Source organism: Argiope bruennichi, chromosome 6 (assembly GCF_947563725.1).
Source record: "Argiope bruennichi chromosome 6, qqArgBrue1.1, whole genome shotgun sequence".
Classification (NCBI taxonomy): Eukaryota; Metazoa; Arthropoda; class Arachnida; order Araneae; family Araneidae; genus Argiope; species Argiope bruennichi.
In genome coordinates this window covers 119,334,306-119,359,030 of record NC_079156.1, presented here as the reverse complement: position 1 = coordinate 119,359,030, position 24,725 = coordinate 119,334,306, and the positions used below count along the sequence as shown (strand labels likewise).

The following is a 24,725-nucleotide window of genomic DNA, read 5'->3' as shown; positions in this document are numbered from 1 at the left end:
ATGAAAATATGTAAAACATAACATTTATATTACAAAATATTGCTTAAATTTCAATTTTTAAATATTAGACTAAATGGAAAAAATATTTTTTATATTATAGGAACGGAAAAGAATTTTTTTTTTATTGTCGCATTATTATGTAACATTTGTTTTATATTGTTGAAATTATTTGTTGTTAAAATTTACATAGTAACACCATAAGAAAGAATTCATTGAATATATGCATAATTGAAGATATATATTTGATATATATATATATATATATATATATATATATATCAAATCAAGTGAGCTTTCTGTATCTCATTTTTATCTAAATAAATATTTTCATTCATTTTAACCAAATCGGAAAGAAAAAGAAAATCAAAAACAGAAAATTTTCCTTCCTTACGCAAGTTTTGCTTTCGTTTTAGATGAAGCAGAGAATGACATAAAAAAAAGATTTGGAAAAAAAAAAAAATAACTGAGAGAAAAAAATGAAAAAAAAATCACATGCCATAGTATTTACATTTTTTCTTTCTTTTTCTTTCTTTTTTTTTTATCTATAACAAAATCTAGAGCACAGCTTCAAATCTCATGATATACACGCGACCTTGGAATAGAAAACTACAAATCTGTTAACATGAGATTGAGAGAAAGTAAATATTGAGTAACAGCGCATGCGCTGATGGAATATCGAACATTTGAGCTTCTCATTATAATAAATCCTGAAAAGTTGTAAACGTTTTCCTTAAATTTTAAAAAAATTAGCTCCTTTAACTAACTATATTTTTATTCCCACTTCTGAGGAAAAAAAAAAAAAAAAAAAAAAAAAAAAAAAAACAGAATTATTTGTACTATTTTTACGTAGAATGTTGGAGTTTTTCATGTGATTAATTAAATTAAATACTTTGCGTCATGTATTCTCGTAAGCCTTTTCAAATTACGAATAGAAAGCTAATATATTGATAAAATTAATGGTTTTTGTTCATCTTGTGTAGAATTCCGTCTTTTTATAACTTTATTGGTGTTATTATGAAACCTTTTATCTCTTTCTCTTTCGCATTCTCTCAATCCAGATTTTACGCATGCGCAGTATTACAAGAAATACTGACATTCGCATGTCGCAATAGCTACATTTTGTTTTATTTCACAGTGTTGTATGGCTTCAATAGATGGCGTTAGCGAAAGTGATGATTTCTGTCAGTGTGTTTTGGCCCTCTACACACAGATTCTATACATTTCAGAAATAGCTGCAGGTGTAATCGCGATTCTTCTGCCTAAGGTGTACGTACGTCACGGAGTTTTTACATTCTTTAGCCTTGACACGTCACTCCAGTGCTTCTTTCCGCCCGCGGCAAAGAAAATTTTTTCTCGGTCGAGTACATCCAGAATCAGGAGTAAATGGTTTTCTAGCTAACATTCGCACACAAATTCTTTTGCTTTTTTTCTGACAGGAAAACTAGAGATGGGTGATTGGACTACCTAAATCTTGACCAGTACTAATATCAAGGTGAGTTTTTGCTTCTGTACTCAATATACAAATAAAGTAGCTTATATCTACGCACTCGATCACATTCTATTGCTCGTAAACAAGCATTAGAAAAGTTAGTGACGTAATAATTTCAACGCCATTTTGAGTTAATTTATTACACCTACACATATATATGTTGAGCTTAATTTATTTTATTATATAAATAAGATACTGAACTTGTAAATTATTAAACGTGGAATGCTTGATTCCACTCTAGCAGCATTTGATGACCAATGTCCATTTCTGTATATGCACGATATTCTACGATTACTAATGATTTATATATTTTCCTCTATGTAATTTAATTACGTATGATTGATCTGGATTTGATGTTTGTTTAGATGTTAAATGATAACAATTTAAATAAAGCTTTCGAAATTTCAAAATTAATTCTTTTGATATACCAATGAATATCGAGATATTTTTTCAGAAAGTATTGCGTAAAAAGTTAATTGAATTATAATTCATTTATATTATCCTTTCCAAATTTTTATCCTCATTTGAATATTACTCTTACTAGTTTCTGAGTAAAAGTAATTTACACATTTATTTATACTTGCAGTATCGATGTTTACGAATATTCTTTTATTGTTTGACCATACTCAAAGATGATATTCAAAATTAAAAGTCATTTCTATTTTGTACCTGCTTATTAAATCGATTTCGTTATTTGAGGAAGTGGTAAATGGTTGAATGAAAGAAGAATCAGCCAACAGAATACAAGAATTGTCAACAAGTAAAAGATATAAAAATTATGCTTCATCGATTTATTCATTTAAAATACATATTTTTATTAGCATTTTACTCATTACACGATAAAAGCAAAAATTTTTAAAAATTTATTTCATGAAATCATTGTTTATAAATATTTTCCTGTGATTTAACTGCATTTTTACCATCAAAAGTGATGACCACACTTAATGATTACTTATGTTTTGTGGTTTATTCTTATCTTTGTTTTACAACTTAGGTGAAATAAATATTAACAAATGAACCAATAAATGTGCTTGAATAAAATCTTGGTTAATTAGCAAGACATTAAAGTTTATTTTGAAATGATATTTAGTCTTATTAAAAAATTTTTTTGCCATCACTTTAAACTATTTTATTTTTGTGACAATCATCTATTTTGAAATGATTCTGAATTTTAAGAAATGATTAAAATAGTGCACTATCTCCATGATTAATTCCCAGAAGAAGTGTGATATAAATGATTTGTTAGTATAAAAATCCTAAATTCTACATATAATTAAATTGTTATCAATTGAAATATATAATTATAATGTATATTTATATATAATTATAATGTATATTTATAATATATGTTATTTATAATATTTATTTATAAATAACATTTATCAAAAATCATTGGAAATTGTTTCATTAATTTGGCTAATTTAATAGGAATGTTGAATAATAATCAGGTTTTATGTGACAATTGACAAGGCTCAAGTGTCCTTGTAAATTTATTCTTCATATTGAAGGTTATCAAATGTAGCATTATGTAAATCAAAACATTAGATTTTTCAGTTTGCCTGCTGCAAATATGATATGAATTTGATCTTTAGATTTACATTTATTGGGGATGGTACAAATAATTTCTTCCTTCCTGCCATTTTTTGTTTTTAAATTGTATTTATGCCTTAATTTGAAAAGGTTTGTCCTGGATAATTTTATTAAAAGAAACTGATTTTTTTTTTCTTTCCCTTATTTCAAATCTTTTGAATTTGGAGAAGATGTTAGTTTAACATTAATGGTTAGCTTAAATTTTTTGTAAATATTTGAGAAATCTGATTGGAACTGAAATTTTATGTAAAGTTAATTTTTTTTTTCAGCTTTTTTTTGTTGTTGTTTATCTGGGAATCAAATTTGTATTGCCGTAAAGGAAATTTAAGTTAACCAATCAAGTGGTCCTTTATTTTAGTCAAATAAATTTAAGTTCTTAGAAATGAATTTTTTTAGTAGCTAAATCAAACTTTTTGATAAATATTACCAACTTTAAAATCTGACAAGTATTTTAAGTGTGAAATTGTTAGAAAATATACTAACAAATTGAATTGAATATTAAAAATATAGGCCAAGTCTGCTTATTAGAAAAAAATCTAATGTAGCAAATCTTTTACTGCAAAGTATAAATGTCGACTCGTTCTACATTTATGTAGTTCTCTTTCTCTACTGTGTCTTTTTGGAATATTCGTAACTCTTTCTGGTGTTTTACAAATATTTGTTGTTATATATTTTTTAAAGAATTGCTTCCTTTATTTGCAGTTTTTTTTTTTTCACATAGTTTTCTCTGCATTGTGTGGAACAGCACTTTAGCATTAAAATATTTAATATTGTGCTATTTAACATCAATTTAGCTATCAGAAAATTTTAAGTGTCAAAAAGCAGGTAAATCCTTAATTTGTGTTTATGTAAATTGGCATTTTTAGTGAAAAATAATATTAATTAAAAGTAATTTCTTTATAGTAATTTTTAGACTAAATTTCACCAGCTTCTCATTTAACAAAAATTGTTTTGAATTAATATATTGCAGACAAAGATATATATGATAACGGATTGCTGTAATTCAACTTCCATTATCAAATAGTTGAGCAAACTGTTATTTACTATCTGATAACAAAAATGGAACTACTGCTGTTAGATAGTAATATAGATATAGTTTGACAGTTGTCTAAAAGTTGAGCAAACTGTTATTTACTATCTGATAACAGAAATGGAGCTACAACTGTTTGATTGTAATGAATTCTTTGTTTTTCAATTAAAAAATGATTTTAATAGAGAGCTTGTTTGATATAAAGTAGCTGACTTATTCCTAATATATATCTAAGAATTATTTGAATTTATATCCTTTATAATAATTCTTTAGAGAAAAGAAATTAACAATTTGATCTGTTATATACTTACATTTTAGAAATGCATTACAATATAAACAAAATATAATTTATTATAGAAGTACACTGCTATTTATTTAATTAATGTAGTTTTAATAACTTCATTTTGACAACTTTTATTCTTCCAATAAAATTAAAATATCTCCTCATTTTTTAAAAAAATTCCAAAACTCTTTATTTAGGTTACTTTTTACATAATGACTTTTATATTTTGACATGCTTGTTATAAGTCATTAAAAAAACATGCAAAATTTATTTAGAATTTTACTATGTTTTGTCTCAAATATTATAAATATAATTCTTTTATAACAAATCTACTGTTTTTAAACTTTGTTGAAATTATGAGCATGGCTTGAGTACTTTTAAAATTGATATTTTTAGATTGTAATTTATAATTCACTTACATTTTTATAAATGTAAAAGCGAAGTTTTTTTATCAAAACAAGAATATGAATAAATTAAATTACAAATTCAAAACATTGTTAATAATTATAATTAGTTCAGGAAACATTTCTCTAAATTGTTATTGCAAACATACTTGTTTAAAACAATGAATAAATATCAAACTGTTTTCTATTTTATGTTGAGAGACATATGAGAGGACATATTATTATTAAAATGTAATTGGAAATTGTTTTATTATTAGTTAATTGCTTAAATTTATTCTATCAATATCTGAATTCCGAAAGCCCCGATTATTATCAATAGCTGCTACATTAGTTGCAGTAAGAGGAAAATTAAAGTCAATCAAACATTTTTTGTTTAAAGTTATCAGTACATTGGTTACTTTGCTTATATATAAATTGCATCATTTTAAACTAGTTCTCTTCTCCTTCTTTTAATTAGACACTTATGCTGTAATCTTTGCTACTTTGACCAAAAATTTGTCTCATCATACAGTATTTAATAAGTGCATTAAATTAAAGCTATTAATTTGAAGCTTTATTTAAAGCTATTTGCTTCCATTTTTAGTCATGTAATCTGAAAGTCATTTAATTACCTTGAAAAATATTTTTATATTGCATGACAAATATTCAATGTATTATAACTTATATTACAGGTTAGTCGAAGATTAAAACTAATTATATTTTTTAAAGTATCTTTTATTGTGAGTCAAATTGGGAAAACTGTAATGCTAACAATGCATTTTAATGAAAAGTGCAGTGTTATCTATTAATTGCATAAATCATCTTTTAACTCAGTGAATATGAATTATAAAGTACATATGTTGCTTTGGGATTTGCATATAAATTATATAAATATAATGATGTAAAATTGGTCCAGGTAGTGAAGTTAAATTTTCTATGAAACATATTTGTATACTTTTGACAGTATTCTACTTTTTCTCTATGTCTACAAGTTTTAAGCAATATTCATTAATAATTTTTTTTTCTATTGGTGCCCATAAAACATGCTAATGTATCATTTACCCCTGTTGAGCAGTGTCAGTAGTGTAATCTGTAATAATAGAAAAAAAAGTATTTGATGACAAATGAAATCCAAACTCATTTTTTTCACAGTATTAGCAGTTGCTTCATTTTGCACATAAATCTCTTGATACTGCATCAATATTGATGTAATGTCCAAGGTGAAAGAAAATTTTTGTAATATGGTAAACAAGCACCTTATTTCTGTGGCATCCATTGACACTACTCTAGGATTGTCTAATGCTGAAATTTTACCTGTTGCTGTCCTTTATGAATCTAATCTCTCAAATCTTTAAGTTAATGTTCTTGTAATATGTTGATTGGTAAATCTATTTGGAAAATATATATACATTTTGCATATTTTTCTCCACGAAATAGATATTCAGCTACAAATATTTACTTCCAAATATTTACAAAATTACTTACTTACAATTATTTACAAATTTATTAAAATTAAATTAATTAAAATATATTTACAGAATTAATTACTTACAAATATTTACAATTATTACTACAAATATTATGAATTCCATGCCTAATATATATAGAGAGTTGCTGTCTTAGATATTTTTTGAAAGTGAATAAATTAGGACTGAATATAATTTTTTTTTTTTTTAAATCTCATTTCTGGTTGTTTTTATGGGAGCAAACTGTATTCAACATAAAGATTGCAACTTTTGTAGAAAACAATTTAAAATGCACTTGCAATAGGGCTTATATTTATGAATGACATTTTTAAAGCTTTATATTTAAATATTGACATAAATATTGATTTCATATTATGTGTTCATCTTTTTTATCTGTGTATAGTGTTTTCAGTATTTGTGGATATCTACATCTCTTAGTTTACTTGTTAATTTTCAGATTACACTAAGGTTATCAGGCTTCATTATATTTAATGCAATCATCTTGGCTGATATTTGTTGGCAGTATTTGTTGTAAATATTCACAAATACTGAGTTTTCTTTCTAGGATCATTACAATCACAACAGAGCCTTTTTTGTTTGTTTGTTATAATCTATTTTTTTCCCCTTTCTAGCTCAGCATGTCTCATCATAGCGATGATGGAATGCTTATTGCCGGAAGCGACAGCTTCTGGGAACCTGGTAACTATAAAAGAACTACAAAAAGAGTTGAAGATGGATTTCGCCTTTCAAATGATATGATCACATTGATTCAGGAGAGATGTGAAATTGAAAAAGTATTTGCTAAGAGCTTAAGAAATTGGTCCAAAAAGTGGAATGAATTAATTGAGAAAGGTATGTTTAATATATTTTTTCTTGCCCATTGCTTGTTAGGTTGACCAATATTTCACATCAATTTTATAGCAGGGAATCTTTAAATTTTTATGTTTTGGTTTTTAAAATGATATTTGGGCTTTAAAAAAAAATCTTGATTATATTTTTATAGTCTTGAATTTGTAGCATCTAGGAATATAAAATGAAAGATATGTAAGTTTAGTGAAGCACAAATAAATAATAATAATAATAATAAATTAAAGAACAGCCTAATTTTGTGATACTCAGGGGTGTTTGTGCTCCGGGGAAACCCCGGAATTCCGGGGATTTTGAACTTCGATACCCGGAAATTCCGGGGATCGTCGTTCAAAAGGAAGTAGGAATAATAATGAATTATTTATTTTGATCTGGGTAATTTTGTTTGCTTTGAAAGCAGAAAACGCAAGGTCAGTGTGTGTGGTGAAAACTTTTCCTTTCTTTCTCCAAAGGCAGTGATAATGCGTGAAAAGGGGGAAAAAACTTCTTTTTTGTTCTTTCCTTATTGCGAGTTATGACTCATTCCCCCGGTTCTCGGACATTCTCTTCTGGATTCTTTCGGCGCGGCAGAAAAAAAAGGGAGAGACTTCGTTCGACCAGATGTGCGATCACGTGACCTGGTTCAAAGGTATTAATTTTGCAAAAAAAGTAATTCATTGAACTTTTATAATTAGGTCATTCAATACTTCATAATCGTAATTTTTCATTTCTCCCCCCCTTCTCGAAACTCCAAAATGTCGGTAGTAAGTCCGTAAAAGTTTCCGGGGATTTTTTGGGGTCCCACAAACACCCCTGGATACTAAATGCCTTTCTAATTTTGTGATTGTCTTAATAAGTTATTTAACTGTTTATTATGGCTCTCCAAATAGCTTTATGCAATTTCAGTGTTTTGGTCTGAAGCACCTAGTTTATCTTTATATATTTTGTTAAAACCTTGAAACAAAATAGTGATTAATTATTTAAAGTGGAGCATTTGAGTAAAATTTAAGTCTGTATTACAGTTTTGGAAGGAAATTTTTGATAAAACTTTCAGACCTATATCTGAATTATTTAAAAAAAAAAAAAAAGATTGAGAGGTGTAAAAAAATCATTTGAGAATGCTCTTAAGTACTAATTAATGCTCAAGTTTAATTAAATGTGAAAAAGGAAATAAATTTATTCTGCGATGATTGGTTCCTAAAAAGCGCATCAAATGATAGTATTTGGAAAATAAGTTCCTCCTGCTTAGTAATAAAGGCAAAATGTTAATTTGAAATTTAATTTTTGACATGTTTATCTGAAAATTATATTTTATAATAGGGAATCTTAGAAGAAAAAGTGAGCTGAATAGGACTTTTTCAGATAAAAAATTTGGAGAGATAGAAGGGTACTTATTTATAGACAGTTTTCAATGACTCTACTTTTTTTCCCTCACAAAATTAAATTTAAAAAAAAAATGTGAATATTGATTTATCCTAATATCCAGAAGCAAATATAGTGACCAGTTTTTTATGGTTAATGCAACAAGCTAAGCCAATGAAATTGCTGTTACATATTTTTACAAATAAAAGTATAATTAATTAGAAAAGAATATAGCTGAAATTCAATGTAAAAGTAATGCTCGTTCTCAACAAGTTGAACAAATTAGACTTTAATCTACTAACAAGATCTAACGAGTTGCCAAAAATTAGTGAGAAAATTGGACAGTTATTAGTTAAGCAAATTTTTAAAAAGAAGCAGAAACTTTTTTAATATGCATGATTTTGTTCTAGATTTGCTTAATTATATCCTTAATCTTTATTTTTCTTTCAAGGAAAGTGCTAAATTAATGTTAATGAAGCGGTGTGTAATAATTTTCTTTTCTTTCTTCTTTTTTTTATAATGTAGCTGATTGTTCTGTATAAATAATAAAGTAGTTTTAAATAATGGGGTACTTATTTAAGATAAAATTGGATTATTGGGTTTTTATATTTTGGAATAAAATATTTTTTTTGTATTTGTTTTAGTTTTGTCAGCATTTACCAGAGCTATGCTAAAAGGTTTTTTAAATTTCGCTATATAATGTATCTTAAAAATTTATTTTTAATGCTCTTGAAACATATTTAATGCTGACGTCACTTTCAGAAATCAGCTATTTATCTATCATGTTAATAGCATTAATTAAATTATATCAAGCACTCTGAATATACTTTACCACTCTTAAAGAAAGTATTATTTTGTATTTGCACAATAAGCATAGAATATTCTAATTGTTTAAAATGGCAAAAATAATTGACAAGATCAGTTCAGTTGTTGGAACTGTGTTAAGATTTTATTTTGTGATTTTCAAAAAGATTAGGGTGTTAAGTAGCAGGCAGTTATTGATGATTATATATACTTAGGTTTTCGTATGAAATAAAAATATATCTAGTAATTTGAACTGGAAGAACTGAAAAAATTAACTTTGCTGCTGATGTTTTTATATTCACTTTTTGGTTGAATTTCTTATCTAATTAAGAATAGAGTGTATTTTTAATTAAATATAAAATCAAATCAAAAAATTAATTTGAATAAAATACATTTTAATCCTGTTTTCTTTATTAATAGTTGAAAATAGAAATTTTTCTAATCTAAAATATAAACATGAAGTGGGCTGAATAATTTTTTAGTTAGCATTTAACTATAATTATTTTGCATATGTTTCATATTATATTCTGTGTGATGTCAAATATCTTTGAATATATATATTTTGACTGGTCAGGATTGCATGGGAATAAAAATTAATTTATTATAGCACACATCAGATATTTATTTTTTAAAAATCTTATTCAGATTTTGAATTTTAAATATTAAGAAAATGTTCTATCATAAATATTACAAAGTAGTTAAGGTTGAGAGAAATAATGAAGCAAGGAGGGTGTCACTATTATTTTTAGCTTATAACCTGAAGCTATGTCTTGTATTATTTCACATGCATGTAGCTCTTTCTTTTGCACTTTAATAACTATGTGGCTCTGCTAATTTTGTTTTGATGTATTCAAGTGATTGAATTTATTGCTATTTTAAATTTAAAAATCATCTTTCAAAAAAAAAAAAAAAATGTGTACCTCATCTCATATTTTTGTTGAAAATTGGTGATCTGTAAGTTTTGTGCTTTTTTTTCTTCTAGTGTCTATTAACTTTGTTAAATTTTCATTTTAAATATTGATTTTTTTTGTTTGCTTCATTTTGTAGATAAGCTTGAAACCATGTACCATATTATTATCCGGTTTAAATTAATTCTGTTATTATCTTGTATCAAGGGGCTATAAGATATAAAAAATTTAGTAAAAAAAGGAATCTCTATGCCTTTCTATTGATTTCTCAAAATTTATGTATTGCCTTGTTACTTATACTTTTATTATTTTGTATTAAAAGTATTTGGTTGTTAAAAATAAAGGGAGAAGATATAATAGATGAATGTCTATTTAGAATTTTATTTTTTAAATGTATTAAAATATAAACATTTATCAGCTAAAAGTTTTACTCCTATTGTCTTGGGAAAAATCGTATTAGTTAATCAAATTTTATTTATTTTATCATTTCCCTATCTTATTTATAAGTTGACGTACATAACTATCTGCTTAGTGTAGTGAACATCAATTTTTATTTTTCACTTGTTTTAAGTATTTGACTATAATTAATTCTTAAAATACCTTTCTAGATTTTTGTGTCATTAATTTCTGCAATGTTTGAGAATTAATGTGTTTTGTTTATAGGTCCTGAGTATGGCACGACAGAGGCAGCTTGGAAATCTGCTTTAGTTGAAGCAGATCGTAGGTGTGATATGCATCTTAGAGTTAGAGACCGTTTGGTAAATGATGTAATCGGCCAGATAAAACAATGGCAAAAAGATAATTACCATAAATCTATGATGACTCTTAAAGAGAGGAAAGAAATGGACGATGCTTTCAAAAAGGTATATATTACTCTTCTTTATGCAATTTTATGAGACATAAGTATGTTTTTTTAGTATATTTATCCTGCTTTTATTAACCACACTTTTTATATGAATGTTGTAATGTGGGGAAATTACAAAGAAACATATTTTTTTTTGCTAATATTCTTTTTATTTAAGTTGTAATGTATTTTTTATTATAAGATTTATCATTTGTTTTTCTCATTATGTATTGTATTGACTTCTGAGTTTTTACTTTTGATAAGGGAACAATAAATATCTTAAATATTGATATTTTCTCCTTCTGTTCAATCCTCTAACAATTTGTTCCCATTTGTTGGTATATAGAACCTTTGATATTATCATCTACTAATGATTTTCTAGACTACTAAAAAGGTTCCTTGATGACTGTTAGATCTGATACATTTCTGCAGTATTTTTGGAATTGTTTGTTTCATTCTGGATGATCAGTTTTTTTTTTTAATGTGATAATTCTTCAGTATTTTTTATATTTCAAACACTTTTTGTTCAAATTTATTCATTTTATTATTCAATTAATAATATTTATTTCAATTTCTCAGTGTTTATGTTTGACACAGTTCATAATTTTATAAAGTTCAGGTTTATGATTCAAAACCTGTATCTTACCTGCCTTATTTATAATGCAAGATTCTAAACTGATTTTTCCTTTTCTCAGGCTCAAAAACCATGGGCAAAGCTGCTTCAGAAAGTTAATAAATGTAAATCAGAGTATCATGCTGCATGCAAGAATGAAAGATCTGCTATAAATCAAGAAAGAAATGCTTCTAGTGATACATCTCTTTCCCCTGATCAGGTTAGTAGGATTCGAAGTGTTGCATTTTTAAAAATTACTCTTGGTTTCAAAAGCAAAACTTTTTTTTTATTGTTAAATTTTTTTTGAAAATTTTTTAATTGTATTTATTGACATTAACACTACCAAATAATTATCAAATTTCTGTAGGTTATTAGCTCTTTTTTAATGAGTATAATGTGTTTTATATGAAATTGTACAAATAAATTAAATTCATCCTTTATATATCCTCCACAGAAAGAGCAAGTTATGTGAAAATGATATAATTAAACTGAAATTTTTGTGAAAGCAGTTAAGTGCTGTTCTCATTTTAATATATTATTTTTTCATTGAGTACTGCCAAATGGATTGCTTATTTGTTTATTTTAATATTTTATTAACTTTCATTGCTTATAAAAAAAAATTCTGTCATAACAGTTGTTTGATACACTGCAATTTTTAGGAAACAGTTTTCCAATTTAAAATTTTATGTGAAACTATTTTTTTAAATTTTAAATAAAAGTTAAATATTGAATTATTTACTTTTTAGTCATTCACGCTTTCAAATGGTAAAAAAAGTATTTTTGAAATATATGCATTTGATTTTTATTTCAAAAACTCCTTAAATTGCTTGAATTTTTTATTTCATTTTCTGTGTTCTTTTTCATAGGTTAAAAAACTTCAAGATCGAGTTTCAAAATGTAAAGATGAAGTTCAGAAGACAAAAGAGCGTTATGAACAAGCTCTGAGAGAAATCAATGATTATAATGCCAAATATATGGAGGATATGACAGTTGTCTTTGATAAATGCCAAGAGTTTGAAGAAAAGAGATTGGGTTTCTTCAAAGAAATGCTTTTTGGCATAAATGGCTGCCTTAATATTTCTACAGATCCAGAGTATGTTATTTTATTCTTAATCCTACTTTCTGAGACATTGCATAACATCAAAATATTATTTCATGATATTTTAGCAAAGAGATTGCAACTTTTTATTAATTTGTTTTAAACTCCCCAGTATTAGGCATTACAAGTTCTAAATAAGTTTTTATCACCATTTAATGTAAAATTGTATTTATATGGCAAGGAAGTTGTATATTTTTAAAATGGAATTTTTTTTAGAACAGAACATTTATAGTAGAACATTTGCTCTGGTATCTTGAATTGTGTTTTAAATTGATTTATAATTCTTGTCTAATACTTTTAGAATATTTATGTCTTTAACTTGCATTTTTGTGTTACTACACTTCCTCAAATATATAAAGCATTTATAGGCAGAAGTTTTCTTTAGTATCTTGAATTGTGGTACATATTTATTCATGAAATGCCATTTCATATTCTTGCCTAATACTTTTGGCATATTTATATCTTGCATTTTTGTATTACTAGGCTTCCTCAAATATATGAAGAATTTAGGCACTCTATTCAAAATGCAGATGCAAGTAAAGATCTGAAATGGTGGTCTACAAATCATGGCGTTGGAATGGCCATGAATTGGCCTGTTTTTGAGGTAATTTCCATTAGTTTGATTCCCCTCCTCTAAAACCATTTTTTAATTTTATATTTACTTTTATTATTTAGAAATTGTATGTTTAGAAATCTAAAATAAAACTTATTTCACCTGTACTCTCCCTTCCCCAATTTATTTGAATAAGGAACACTATGTTTTGATTCTAAATTTTGTGATATGTTAGCAAAATTGTGAATCAGTGCTTGTAAATTAAATGATTAATACTATTTATTTGCAGCTCAGTACTGATTTTAAGAAAGATGACATAAAATTTCAAAAGATGAGAAGATTGCAAATCTCCTCCTGTCCCCTAAATTTGATGTAGAAATTGAATTGGTAGTAGCATAGTTAGATCTTGATTCTGTGAAATGTATATGCTAGTGCTAAAATGCAGAAATCAGTCTGCAGATTAACTAGCTAATCTGCACATTAACTAGGGTCATCTGTGGCAAAAATTGTTACATTTCTCAAATTACCTAGGTAATCTATGAATTACCTAGATAATCTGCACATTATCTACAAGGCACACATTAAAGCAAAAATAAGTTCTTTGCTGGAATAACAGCAATGCATCTTTATGCTTAAATTAAATGCTTATTTTTATTCTAAAGAATCAAGTTAATACAATCAATCAAAACATTAGTTGAAAGAATTAATTGATGTACTACTTTTTTTTCAAAGAAACTCTGTGCTTTTAATTAAATTAATAAATAATTAAATAATAAATCTTTTAAAAAGTTTCTGCTTTTAAATACATTCACAATGGAAATTCATGCGCTAACAGGCAGAAATGAATTTGAAAATTGAATTAGCTATGCTATGCATTGGCAGCTGATGCAAATTATGAGAAATGAAAGCAACTGGTGATGAACGGACGCTGGTAAAACCTAACTAAATGTGAAGGAAGATGGGGAAGGAATAGGGAGGGGAAATGAGAGAAACTTTTAACTCTATGGAATCTGCTAATGTGCACATCACCTAGTTAAAATGAGGAAAACTCTTGATTTTACACTTAATTGGAACAAATAATTTAATATATAGATTAGCTTGGTAATTTGCACATTAACAGCTTTCGAGCTTTAAGGATAATATATATATATTTATATATACATAATAATAGCTTGTTAATGAATTAGTAAAATAAAGTAAATGAAAGAAGTAATGATTGATATCCGTCAAAATCCTTTCTTTATATTTGGTAATATTATAATAGAATAAAATTCTCCCTTTTTTCAAATATTTAAAACTACTTCATTTCATTTCATAGAAGTATATAGTGCAATTTACCTAGTATTTGGGTATGACTTCGTGAACATGCAAAATACGAAAATTTAAGAGTAATATCTTATTCTGTTTTTGTTGAAATATTGTATAAAATAAACTAAATGCTTCTATAGATCTAAAAGCTTGAAACAGCTTGTAATTTGTTTTTATGTAGAATTTCCAGTTAACTAATCACAAATATATTTTTATATATTGAAGATACTAAATCATCTGGTAATGGAATTTTTAAATAAATTTAGATAATTTTTACTTATTTACTTTTACAAATTTAACCAATAAATTTTTTAAATAAAAAAAATGATACTAGAGCTTTATGTTTAAAGTGGTAGTATAATAAAAATTGAATCTTTTTTGTAACAAGTTCTTTTCTAGCTGCTTTTTTAAAATAATATAGAAGAGTATTATATTTTTAATATTTATTTTTGGGGATTTTGATTAACTCTATTGGGCTTTTAATCTGTTGGAATAACTGAGGTATACTTTAATCAAGCTATCTAAAAAAGTTAATTACTACTACTACTTTATTATGGAAGCTTGCAAAAATTTTAAAGTCCAGCAGTTTTAGCTAGTATAATAAAAAACATGCTAGACAAATTTTATTTTAAGGCTGCCTTTTTAAAATTAAAGTTGAATAAGGTTACTAGGTTATTAAATTTCAGAAATAATAACTGCCTAAGAGATGCCTACATTTTCTATGCACAAGAGATTTTTATTTCTAAGAATTGTCTAGATTATTCCTACATTTTCTACACTAGGCTATAAATCAATTTGCTGTGAAGATCTCAAATAATATAGGCATTAGATTATTCTTTTTTTTTTTAATAATTTATATTCAGGCACTCACAGAACACATTGAAATTTAACTCTGAAAAATAAAACTATTCAAAATAAATAGTCTAATTCATTATATTGTAATTTTATTTGGTTTTCTAATCTTAATCTATCTTCTTAATATTGTAATGATTTCTCTAAATTTTGTACTACATGATATGGAAATACAAATGCTCAAAAAAACTAATGTTTTCTTTCTTGTGTGCTCGCTTTGTGCTGTGGTGCATTTTTACAGGATTATTCTGAAGAGTTCAGAGATATTGTAGGAAAAAGCAAGAAAGCTCCATTTCCAGAAAGTGGCATTATGCTTGTCAATCAGCACAGGATTAATGAAGATCTTCCTGTAAATCTTGGTTTTCTTTTAAAATTTCATAGAAGCTGGGGAAAAATCTTTCTACTTTTGCTTCTGCTTCTGCAGCTTTTTATGTCTATGAATTTGTATAGAAAATGTGTTGTCTGCTGCTATAACATTTATCTTAGCTTCCTTTTTACTAGGTGGTAGTCTCATACTTGCAGTCGACAAACCCATTTTACATCTTAATGTATTGTAGAAAAATTCCATAACCTACCTTATCTAGATTAACCTTATATAACCTTTTAACATTGAGATATTCTGATAGAATGCAGAATATTTTTATTTTTAAACCTGCATTATTTATCTTCAAATAATTTATTGTATAAATGTGATATTTGTATTGCATTTTTTGATAAATTCTATTACATTGTATTTTTTTATAAATTTTATATACAGAGATGTTTAATTTGTGTTAATTCATTTTGTTGAGATTTTAATTTTTTTAGTATTAGTTGTAATTAAATTTTGTACATGGTTAGGTAAATAAAGAATTACTTTTGATAATATAATATCAAAAATAAAGCTGAATATGTAATTAAATGTGCAAAAACAGATATATAGTAAACCATATGAATGGTATCATTTTATTTTAATTTCGAACATTTTTTTGATTTTTTTTGCTTAATTTAGTTAATCATTTTATCGATTAGATAGTTTCCACTGAATACCAAAAAGTTGATCAACTTTTACATATAATATCTACCAGTAGTTATGTTTGGTCTTAAAAATTACAATATCCTTTACACATGAATATGTAGAAGGTAAATTTCTACAAAAATATAGTTAAAGAATTTTTACTTTTATTTTTCAATTATAAGGAAATTTTTTTGTATCTTTTTTTATGTGTGAAATGAATCAAATTTTAAATGTAAATTTTAAAGAAGGAATCAGTTAGCTGAAGAATAATATTGGTTTAAGATGAATTTTTTTTCATGTAAATTAAAATCAATAAATATAATAATAAATGCTTCTTAATTAAAGCAATATTTTTGTTATATTTAGTGTCATATATATTTACAATAATTTTTAGATTCTTAAATTAAGTTAAACTTCTTATTAAAGAGTTACTGCATACACATTTTAAAAAGAATTATTCAGATGTATTCGTGTTTGTCTGTATGCATGTACTGATTTGATTGAAATATAATTGAACCTTTTCAGGAATATAATCCAGAATTCCATAATGTTTCTAAGAAGGAAAAGAAGAATAATGATGGTGTTACCCTTACTAATATTCAAAACAATCAAAACAAAAATGGGAAGGAAAAAAATTTATCTAATAGGAATTCTGGTATTAGTACGTAAGTAATAAATATTGTTTTTTATAATTACAGATTACTGCATGTCAATTTTTAATAATGCAAATTTGCTCTCGGAAGGCTTTTCATCAAGCAGAAAAGGCTTGGGAACAATCAGTTAAAAATTGATTTTGTGTGATTCGCAAGGCTTTGAGAAATAATTTCAATTTTCAAGTTTGAAAGATTACATTCAACACAAAGAACCCTATTTTGGAAATTTTTTGTATATATCTTGTTACAGTAATATTATTTATATATCTGCTTTTAATTTAGATTTTTTAAAGATAAATTAATTTGAGATATGACCTCATTAATTGGATATCCTTGAAATTAATTTCTATTGCTATTTTAAGCATGAAATGAAAACTTTCTAATTTGTTCTTTATTACTTTCTAATGAACTTGGAGAAAACATTCCATAAAATATATTTTAAGTATGCTCACATGTGCTTCATAGGAGACCAATGAAAGCAAAATTAATGAATTAAAAATTAGAGTTTTCAAAAACAAAACTATATGCTTTTAAACAATCAGAATAGTAAAACTCTACATGTATCTCATACATAAAAGAATGTACACTGAAATAAAAGCCTTGATATTATTCTCTATAAATATTTGTTTGAATGATAAACTGTTATAAAATCATTTTTTTAATTTCATTGAAAATTTAATTATTATTCTCAAGAATAAGGAGGAATAAACTTAATTTTAAATCATTCTAAATCTTCCAGATCAATGAAGTCATAATATTAATTAGGAAATAACAAAATTGTGTAGATATTTTTCTCTATGATATTTAATACCTGTGGTTGATTGCAAATTATAAAAGTTAAAGATAGAAGGATAATAACAATGCAGTTTCAATTTAAAATGAAATACTATGTTAGATATTGCTTTGGATTTTTAGTATATTATCTTTCAAAGCAAAATTATACCTTGGTTTATTTCTTTACATGAAAGTCGAAAGAAGCTATATAAAATCGCAAAGCAGGCTTTGGTTTTCTTTGTAATATTATAAGCAAACTGTCAAAGTAGAAATAATTTTGAAAATCGTGCTTTATCTTGGTTTTATGTAATCTTACCATGATGAATAAGTTTCCATCCACATTTTATGCTCATCATATTTTATAATTTTGTATTATTCAGAAATGGAGGGCAAGATAATAATCCATTTGATGATGATCAAGAAGATTGGGATGAAGGCTCAAATGATGCTCTAGTTGATAATGGTGAACCTGGTGTCCCTGTAAAAGCCCTATATGATTATGAAGGTGCTGAGGAAGATGAATTAACTTTCAAATGTGGTGAGATATTTTTCTTATTAAAATTTTATCTAAAGGGTTACCATATGTTTTGTTACTTATTGCATTTTATCCCTTCTGGAAAATATCATATCCTTGTGTTTGTTCAATTTGTTGTCAGTGTTGTAGAGTGGATTAATTGTAAATGAGGTACATGGTAATGTACATTTAGTGATGCTCACTTTATAATTTGTAAGACTTTTATAGATAAGATTTTTAAAATATCAATTTTTTTTTTAAAAAAGTGATGTTACTTTTTAAGAAGAATAAAAAGAGAAAATGTGAGTGATGTCATATTCTGTAAGAAGGGGGGGGGGGACTGATAAACAAAAATCCTTTTTTAGTTTTATAAGATTCAGTTTAAATGTTTTTTTTAAAGTTATTTACTTTCAATTCTTTTTTAAGTTGAACATTTTCAAAATATGAACATAAAGTATAAAATTAAATATGGTTATGAAACATGGTAACAAATTCACTTAGACTTTTAGAAGTTTAAAATTCAGTGGTAATACTTGTTTTCTTTCTTTCCCTAAAAACTGAATCATTTGGAACCTGAGGTTTTGCAGGTACCAAATGATCTCCTATCTTGCACATATGCATGCAAGCATTACATTTTTAAAATTTTTTAAATTACTTATAAATGTTGTAAATTGATTCAAAAACTGAGTGTCATCAAAGAAACATCTCTAGTGTTCAGTTGACTTTTGGTTTAATTGTTACAAAAATATGTTATTTAAAACTGGAGTTGCTATTTCATTAGATACTGAAGAAAATAAAACATTTAAGGAATACACTCTTTCATTCATGTTCTTAAATACTGTAGCCTTTGGAGATAATAAGGAACTGAAATAAATTGAACTGTATAAAGTGTATGGTAATTTCTTACTCGGATAAGTGAGGGAAAAACCTTTTTTCTTATATTATTCGATAAAGAATATGGAATTTCAAGAAGTTTTGTCACTGTATTCTATTTCATGCTAAAATATTTCTCTTATTGTCATGTTGAATTCATCATAGCACATTAAAAATGCTATGCAATACTTTCTTATTTTCTAATGATGAAAACTTCTATAGTATTTGAAAAATGGTGTTAAGTGTAAAGTATTTAATTTTAAGTTATTTAAAACATTAAATAAATTTTAACTGTAAAAAACAAAAAAAATTTGAAAAAGACATTTTTTTTTTTAGAAAAATTTGCTTTTTATTTAGACTATTCTTTCTTCCTCTTCGTGTAACATTATTATTTCAGCTTTTAGCTTATTTCAATCATGTAGACAAATTTTATTAACAGCAGATTAATTTTTACATTGCAATACCAAAAGTAAAGCTCACAGTGAAATATCTAGAAATTTCTAAGAAAAAAAATTAAGATTTGCTTGCATTTTATGTCATTATTTCAGTAATGATTGATACAACTGGAAATTGTTTTTTTCTTCCATAACCACTTGCTGCGAGTTACAGTGGATTGTTTTGGCATGTACGCATGTAAATTTCTTGCCACTGCAAGTGGTTAAATGTGATATTATATACTGTTTTTTATATATTGAAATATTTTATCGCAGGTGATGTTTTTGAAAAACTTGAAGATGAAGATGAGCAAGGCTGGTGTAAAGGTCGTAAAGATGGTCGAGTTGGACTGTACCCTGCTAACTATGTTGAGCTTGTTAATAATTGAGAAGAAACTTTTGACTTTTAATTGCTGTTTCTCACACATCTATCACATAAATAATTTCTGAAAGTGCCATCTTGTCCATTTTGTGCAATTTTAAAATTCCCATATTAAAAGCCATTCACTGTTAGACTGATACCTGCACTTTTGTCTCATGCAAATCGCAGCTAGGAAAGGTATTATTTTATTCTAATGTTTTAGCTTTAGTATTATTATAATTATCTTAAAAATAAAACTTAGTGAAAACAAATATAAATAGATGCATTTCAAATCAGCTGTCAAGATATTGTTTTTTCATAGTTATCAGGAGTTTTGTTTTGTGATAAAGTGCATTTATTTTAAGTGATTTACTGTTCAGACTATAATTTTATTTGAATCTCAATATAATTTTGATTTTATACTTTCCTCTAATTTATCTTTTTGTAGAATTTAAATGAAATATGTAGAATGCTATGAAGAAATTCGTAAGCAGTTATGTTGAGTGCAATGCATTTCTTATGTTATTTCTTTTTTGAAGTCTAATTTCAACTGTTATGTGTTATTTATGTGATGGCTTGATGATTTTTTTTTTCTGGTGGACCTGCTGAAATTTTTATTTTCTTCTAGAAATGCAATGTTGTAAAATAAGATTTGTCATCTGTGTCCTACACATTCCTTTAGCGGTATTATTCTTATTGTTATGAATTTCTTTTTTTTAGTATACTACTATAAAATATTTTATTAAAAATGAGCAGTTCTTTTGCTGTATTTTAATTTATAATACAAGCTCTATCACTTTATTTGTATTCAAGATTACATTCGAGCGTTTTTGGTTTTGTGTACCTCTTCCCAAATTAGTTGTATGTGGTTGTGCAGTTATTATAGAAATAAGCACGAGGACCATAGGCATTTCCAATATTTTCAGTTTTAAAAACTGCTTCTTTTTGCAGCTAAGTATACAATTAATATTGTACATTAATTTGCTTTTGAAATTTGTAAGATGTGTTTGGTTCTTCTATGAGTGTGATTAAGCAGTATTATGCAGTGATAGCTTGTGAATTTTATTTTTATAGATTTTTACGATATTCTTTCCTTTTGGGATAATGTCTTGTATGGAAAAATGGAAGTCTTGAATTTTGAAATCTTTTATCTATTTACGATTATTTATATGTATATTACCATCATTCCAAGGCTGCTTGCATAAATTTAAGACAAATTTTGTGTCTTATTTCTCATTAGAATATTTAGTTAGTATTATAATGCTCATGTCCATTTTAATATGGTAGTGTTGTTGCTCACAAATTATTTGGCATTTTAAACACTATCATTTAGACACAATGTTAATATGCCTATAAAATATTTCATGTTTATTTAATAATTCTTTATCTCGTGATTGCCATTTACATTTTCATCAGTCAAAAATAAGAGAACTAGTTTTAATTGGAAATTATTGTTTATATACTAAAAAACTTCATTCCAAGTCATAATGCTAAAAATAAATAAATAAAAACATAAATTATGATGCAATTTAAGTATTTTATGTTGCTATGATTCTTGTAGTGTATTTTACACTATTTTGTGAAGATATATACCTTCTTTAGCTTTGAATATTAAGCTTGTATTTTTATGCAGGCTTTCTTTTATAAATACTCTATACTTTATTATGTATTTATTTCAAGTGTCTGCAAATATTAATTTGATTTTGTGCTAAATTAGCATTATTTTCAAAATAATTGGCAATTTTACTAATTGATAACCACTCATCGACTTTTTGCACTTTTATTTATTTAGAAGATTTTTTTTGTTTTATCGTGAGAATGAATATATATATAATATATTCTTTACACTTCGGAGGAAACATAGAATGTAAACAGTTTTTCCCCCCTTTAATAATTTTGTCCTTTTCTAATTCACACTAAAATTCAAGAAGTTAAAGAAGCAAGACTAATTTACAATTAACAATGGAAGGTAATTTGTCACAATTAAATTGTTTTATTTTGCAGTTGAAAAGTAGTTTGTGCTAGTCATTTATTGGAATCTTTGATTAATTAAATTGAAGAATAGAACATTATTGCTAAAAAGTTGTTCTCTTTAATATCTTTAACAAATAAAAATTTTTTTATATATATATTTTCACCTATTTATCACTCCTAATAAAAGGAGTTTCTGTAAATAAAATGGGAATAGGACAGTGGAGCTTATACTGGTTAGGTAGGTCTTCCAATATATTTTCTTGTAAAAAAAAGACTTGCAAATATTAATTGCAAGTAAGTTTTTGGGGGAAAACCTCAGGAAATGTTTATGCTGTTTATTTTGTTATTTGTTTTTATTAAATTGTTTCAAATATATATAGTTTTCATTGTTTCATTAGCTGATATTTTATTTCTGGAAGCTATTCTCACATTATAAACTGTTTCCAAGTGTTGTGAATCTCTTTACTTCTGTTTTCTTCTTAATAATTTTTATATTTGTAAATAACATAGCATGTAAATAGTTTTAAAATGCTGAAACTTTTTTACTTTGTTGAATGCTGCATTTCCATTTGAATTGCTGGCATTTTATTTTTCTGTTTGTATTTGTTTCAACTGGATCTTAAATAAGTAAACATTTATTTCTGATAAAATGTTTTATGCTTTTAATACTGTGCCCTAAGTTATTTTACATAATGGTTTAATACAATTTGCTTGAATTTTTCGTAAATATTGAAATGTTACAAAAACAGTTTCTTTTTAGTATTCATTTAACTTTGGCACACTTCAAATTTACTAGAATATGATGCACCTTTTTTTTCTCCCATCCATATCATCAGAGCTGATTTTTTTTTCGTACTATCAAATGGCATCCATCTATCAAATCTCAAAAAAGGGCTTCCAAATTATTGAATTCAACTATCAGTATTATTTATTCAAGAGTAGAATTATGCATTAGCTTGAATTAAGAATGTAATTTGTAAATGGAATGTACATTTATGTTTTTTGAAGTTCTCATATAATGACTTTTCAAATATTCATTCCTCTTAAAATGAACATAATTTTTAAAAATATGGAAATCTATGCCAAAATTTGTGTCATTATCTTCAAGTTCAAATTTTCTTAATGTATAACATTTAATACTCTTTTTGCAAGTCCAATATTATACAATTTGTTATAACTTTTATCATTCCACCACTGATATTAAATGTTGAAATCACTTATATAGTACCAATAGATCGTATATTTTTGCACATAATGTAAATAGATGTTGTATAATTATATATCAAATCTTTATTTTCACTGACACTCTATTTTGAGAAAGTTTAAGCTGTGCATTCTTCTGTCAATTAATGCACTCACACTAACATTTTAAAGTTCACTTCATGTGCATGTGTCGTTAAGCAGTTGCTGTTGATACCCTATTAACGTAGCTTTGTCAAAATTAAATATTCTTATTCTGTTCAAGTTAATAATTTATTGCTAATTTTTTTCATAAATGATTTTAAAAAATATTTTTGTTTGTTATATTAATACTTTTTGTCTAACTTCTATTTTAAATTTCTTAAGAAATGGAATTTGTTTTGCTTTTAAATATGATTTTTTGATTGTGTTTTTTATGTGTATTTGACGTGTAAAAATGTTGTTTTATTTGAATGATTGATTTTTCCTCTTTGAAAATAATGTTTAAAATTATATCATATCCTAACATTTCTTTCAAAATAAATCAATTTTCATTTTTTTTAAAATATTGTTTTAAGTTAGGGATGATGTCATAAACATTTCAACTAGATAAATGAACATTCCAAGCTAGTTATTTTAATTTTTTGTTGATAAATGACTGTCTTATTAGTTATAATTCTTTTATATTGTCTATACCCATAGTTATTATTTGTTGAAATATTAATATGGAATGGTTTTGTATTTTTCATCTATCAAGACCTAGTTGAAAATTTTTTCATCTTGAAAGAAATTTCAAGTTTTATTAATGGAATTTATTGCCTACAGGATCTTTTAATATTTCTATTTAACTGAGTAATATTTATATATATAAAATTTTATATAGTAAATATATTAATTATTAGAATGTCTTCTATTTTAATAAATTTCACTCACTTGCTTGAAAGGTTAAAAATCTTTTTTGTTAAATGGAAAGTTCAAGTTAGGTGATATTTTAATAATATCATTTACTATTTTTATCATTTTGCCTTTAACTGTTGTCAATTTTTAAAAGAATCTGTTCTGACCTTTTTCTAAAAAAATAACTAATTTGTATTAGTTAAAAATAACAATGCCTGTTATATCTTGAAATTGCTTATTTAAGCTAGATGTGATTATTTTCTTGTATGATATGTATTTAGTTTCATATACAAGATCATATGCCAGTAACATGAACCTGGATTGTGTAGTGAAACGTCCATGTAGAATAAAAATATTTTGTAATTGCTTTATTAAGAATGAACTATATACATTTCATTATAATATAATGTTCTGCCAACTAACAAGGTAATATTTACAAAATTTACTTTGTACAAACTTGTATGGCAGCTGCACTCTACCTAGTTGAAACAATAAAGTTGTGATGTCTTGAATTGTAATGTTCTATGAAGTTGTATGCATTTCTGCTGAACAATTTTTACTATAACACAAATGTACAAGAATTTATATAATGACATAAATATATACATATACCTGAAAATGGTTTAAATTATATTTGAA

At 25.6% G+C, this 24,725-nt stretch overlaps 1 protein-coding gene across 2 annotated transcripts; it reads left to right on the top strand.

The window, feature by feature from the left end:
• The first annotated feature begins 1,178 nt into the window (after nucleotides 1-1,178).
• Nucleotides 1,179-24,598, top strand: LOC129971081 (protein kinase C and casein kinase substrate in neurons protein 1-like). 2 transcript variants are annotated; one of them, XM_056084551.1, is made up of 10 exons: nucleotides 1,179-1,492; nucleotides 6,874-7,093; nucleotides 10,825-11,024; nucleotides 11,701-11,838; nucleotides 12,485-12,711; nucleotides 13,201-13,321; nucleotides 15,672-15,779; nucleotides 16,953-17,092; nucleotides 18,235-18,392; nucleotides 19,952-24,598. In XM_056084551.1, exons 2-10 carry the CDS (start codon nucleotides 6,880-6,882, stop codon nucleotides 20,062-20,064), a joined length of 1,419 nt encoding a protein of 472 aa, XP_055940526.1. In that variant the 5' UTR covers nucleotides 1,179-1,492; nucleotides 6,874-6,879; the 3' UTR covers nucleotides 20,065-24,598. The 2 variants fall into 2 exon arrangements, with proteins under 2 accessions (XP_055940526.1, XP_055940527.1); XM_056084552.1 differs by lacking the exon at nucleotides 15,672-15,779.
• Nucleotides 24,599-24,725: the final 127 nt, after the last annotated feature.

Coding starts and splice junctions, on each gene's coding strand:
- LOC129971081 (XM_056084551.1), top strand. CDS start 6,880: ATGTCTCATCATAGCGATGATGGAATGCTTATTGCCGGAAGCGACAGC. Junction 12,712..13,200: donor AATATTTCTACAGATCCAGA/GTATGTTATTTT, acceptor TTGTATTACTAG/GCTTCCTCAAATATATGAAG. Junction 15,780..16,952: donor GGATTAATGAAGATCTTCCT/GTAAATCTTGGT, acceptor GAACCTTTTCAG/GAATATAATCCAGAATTCCA.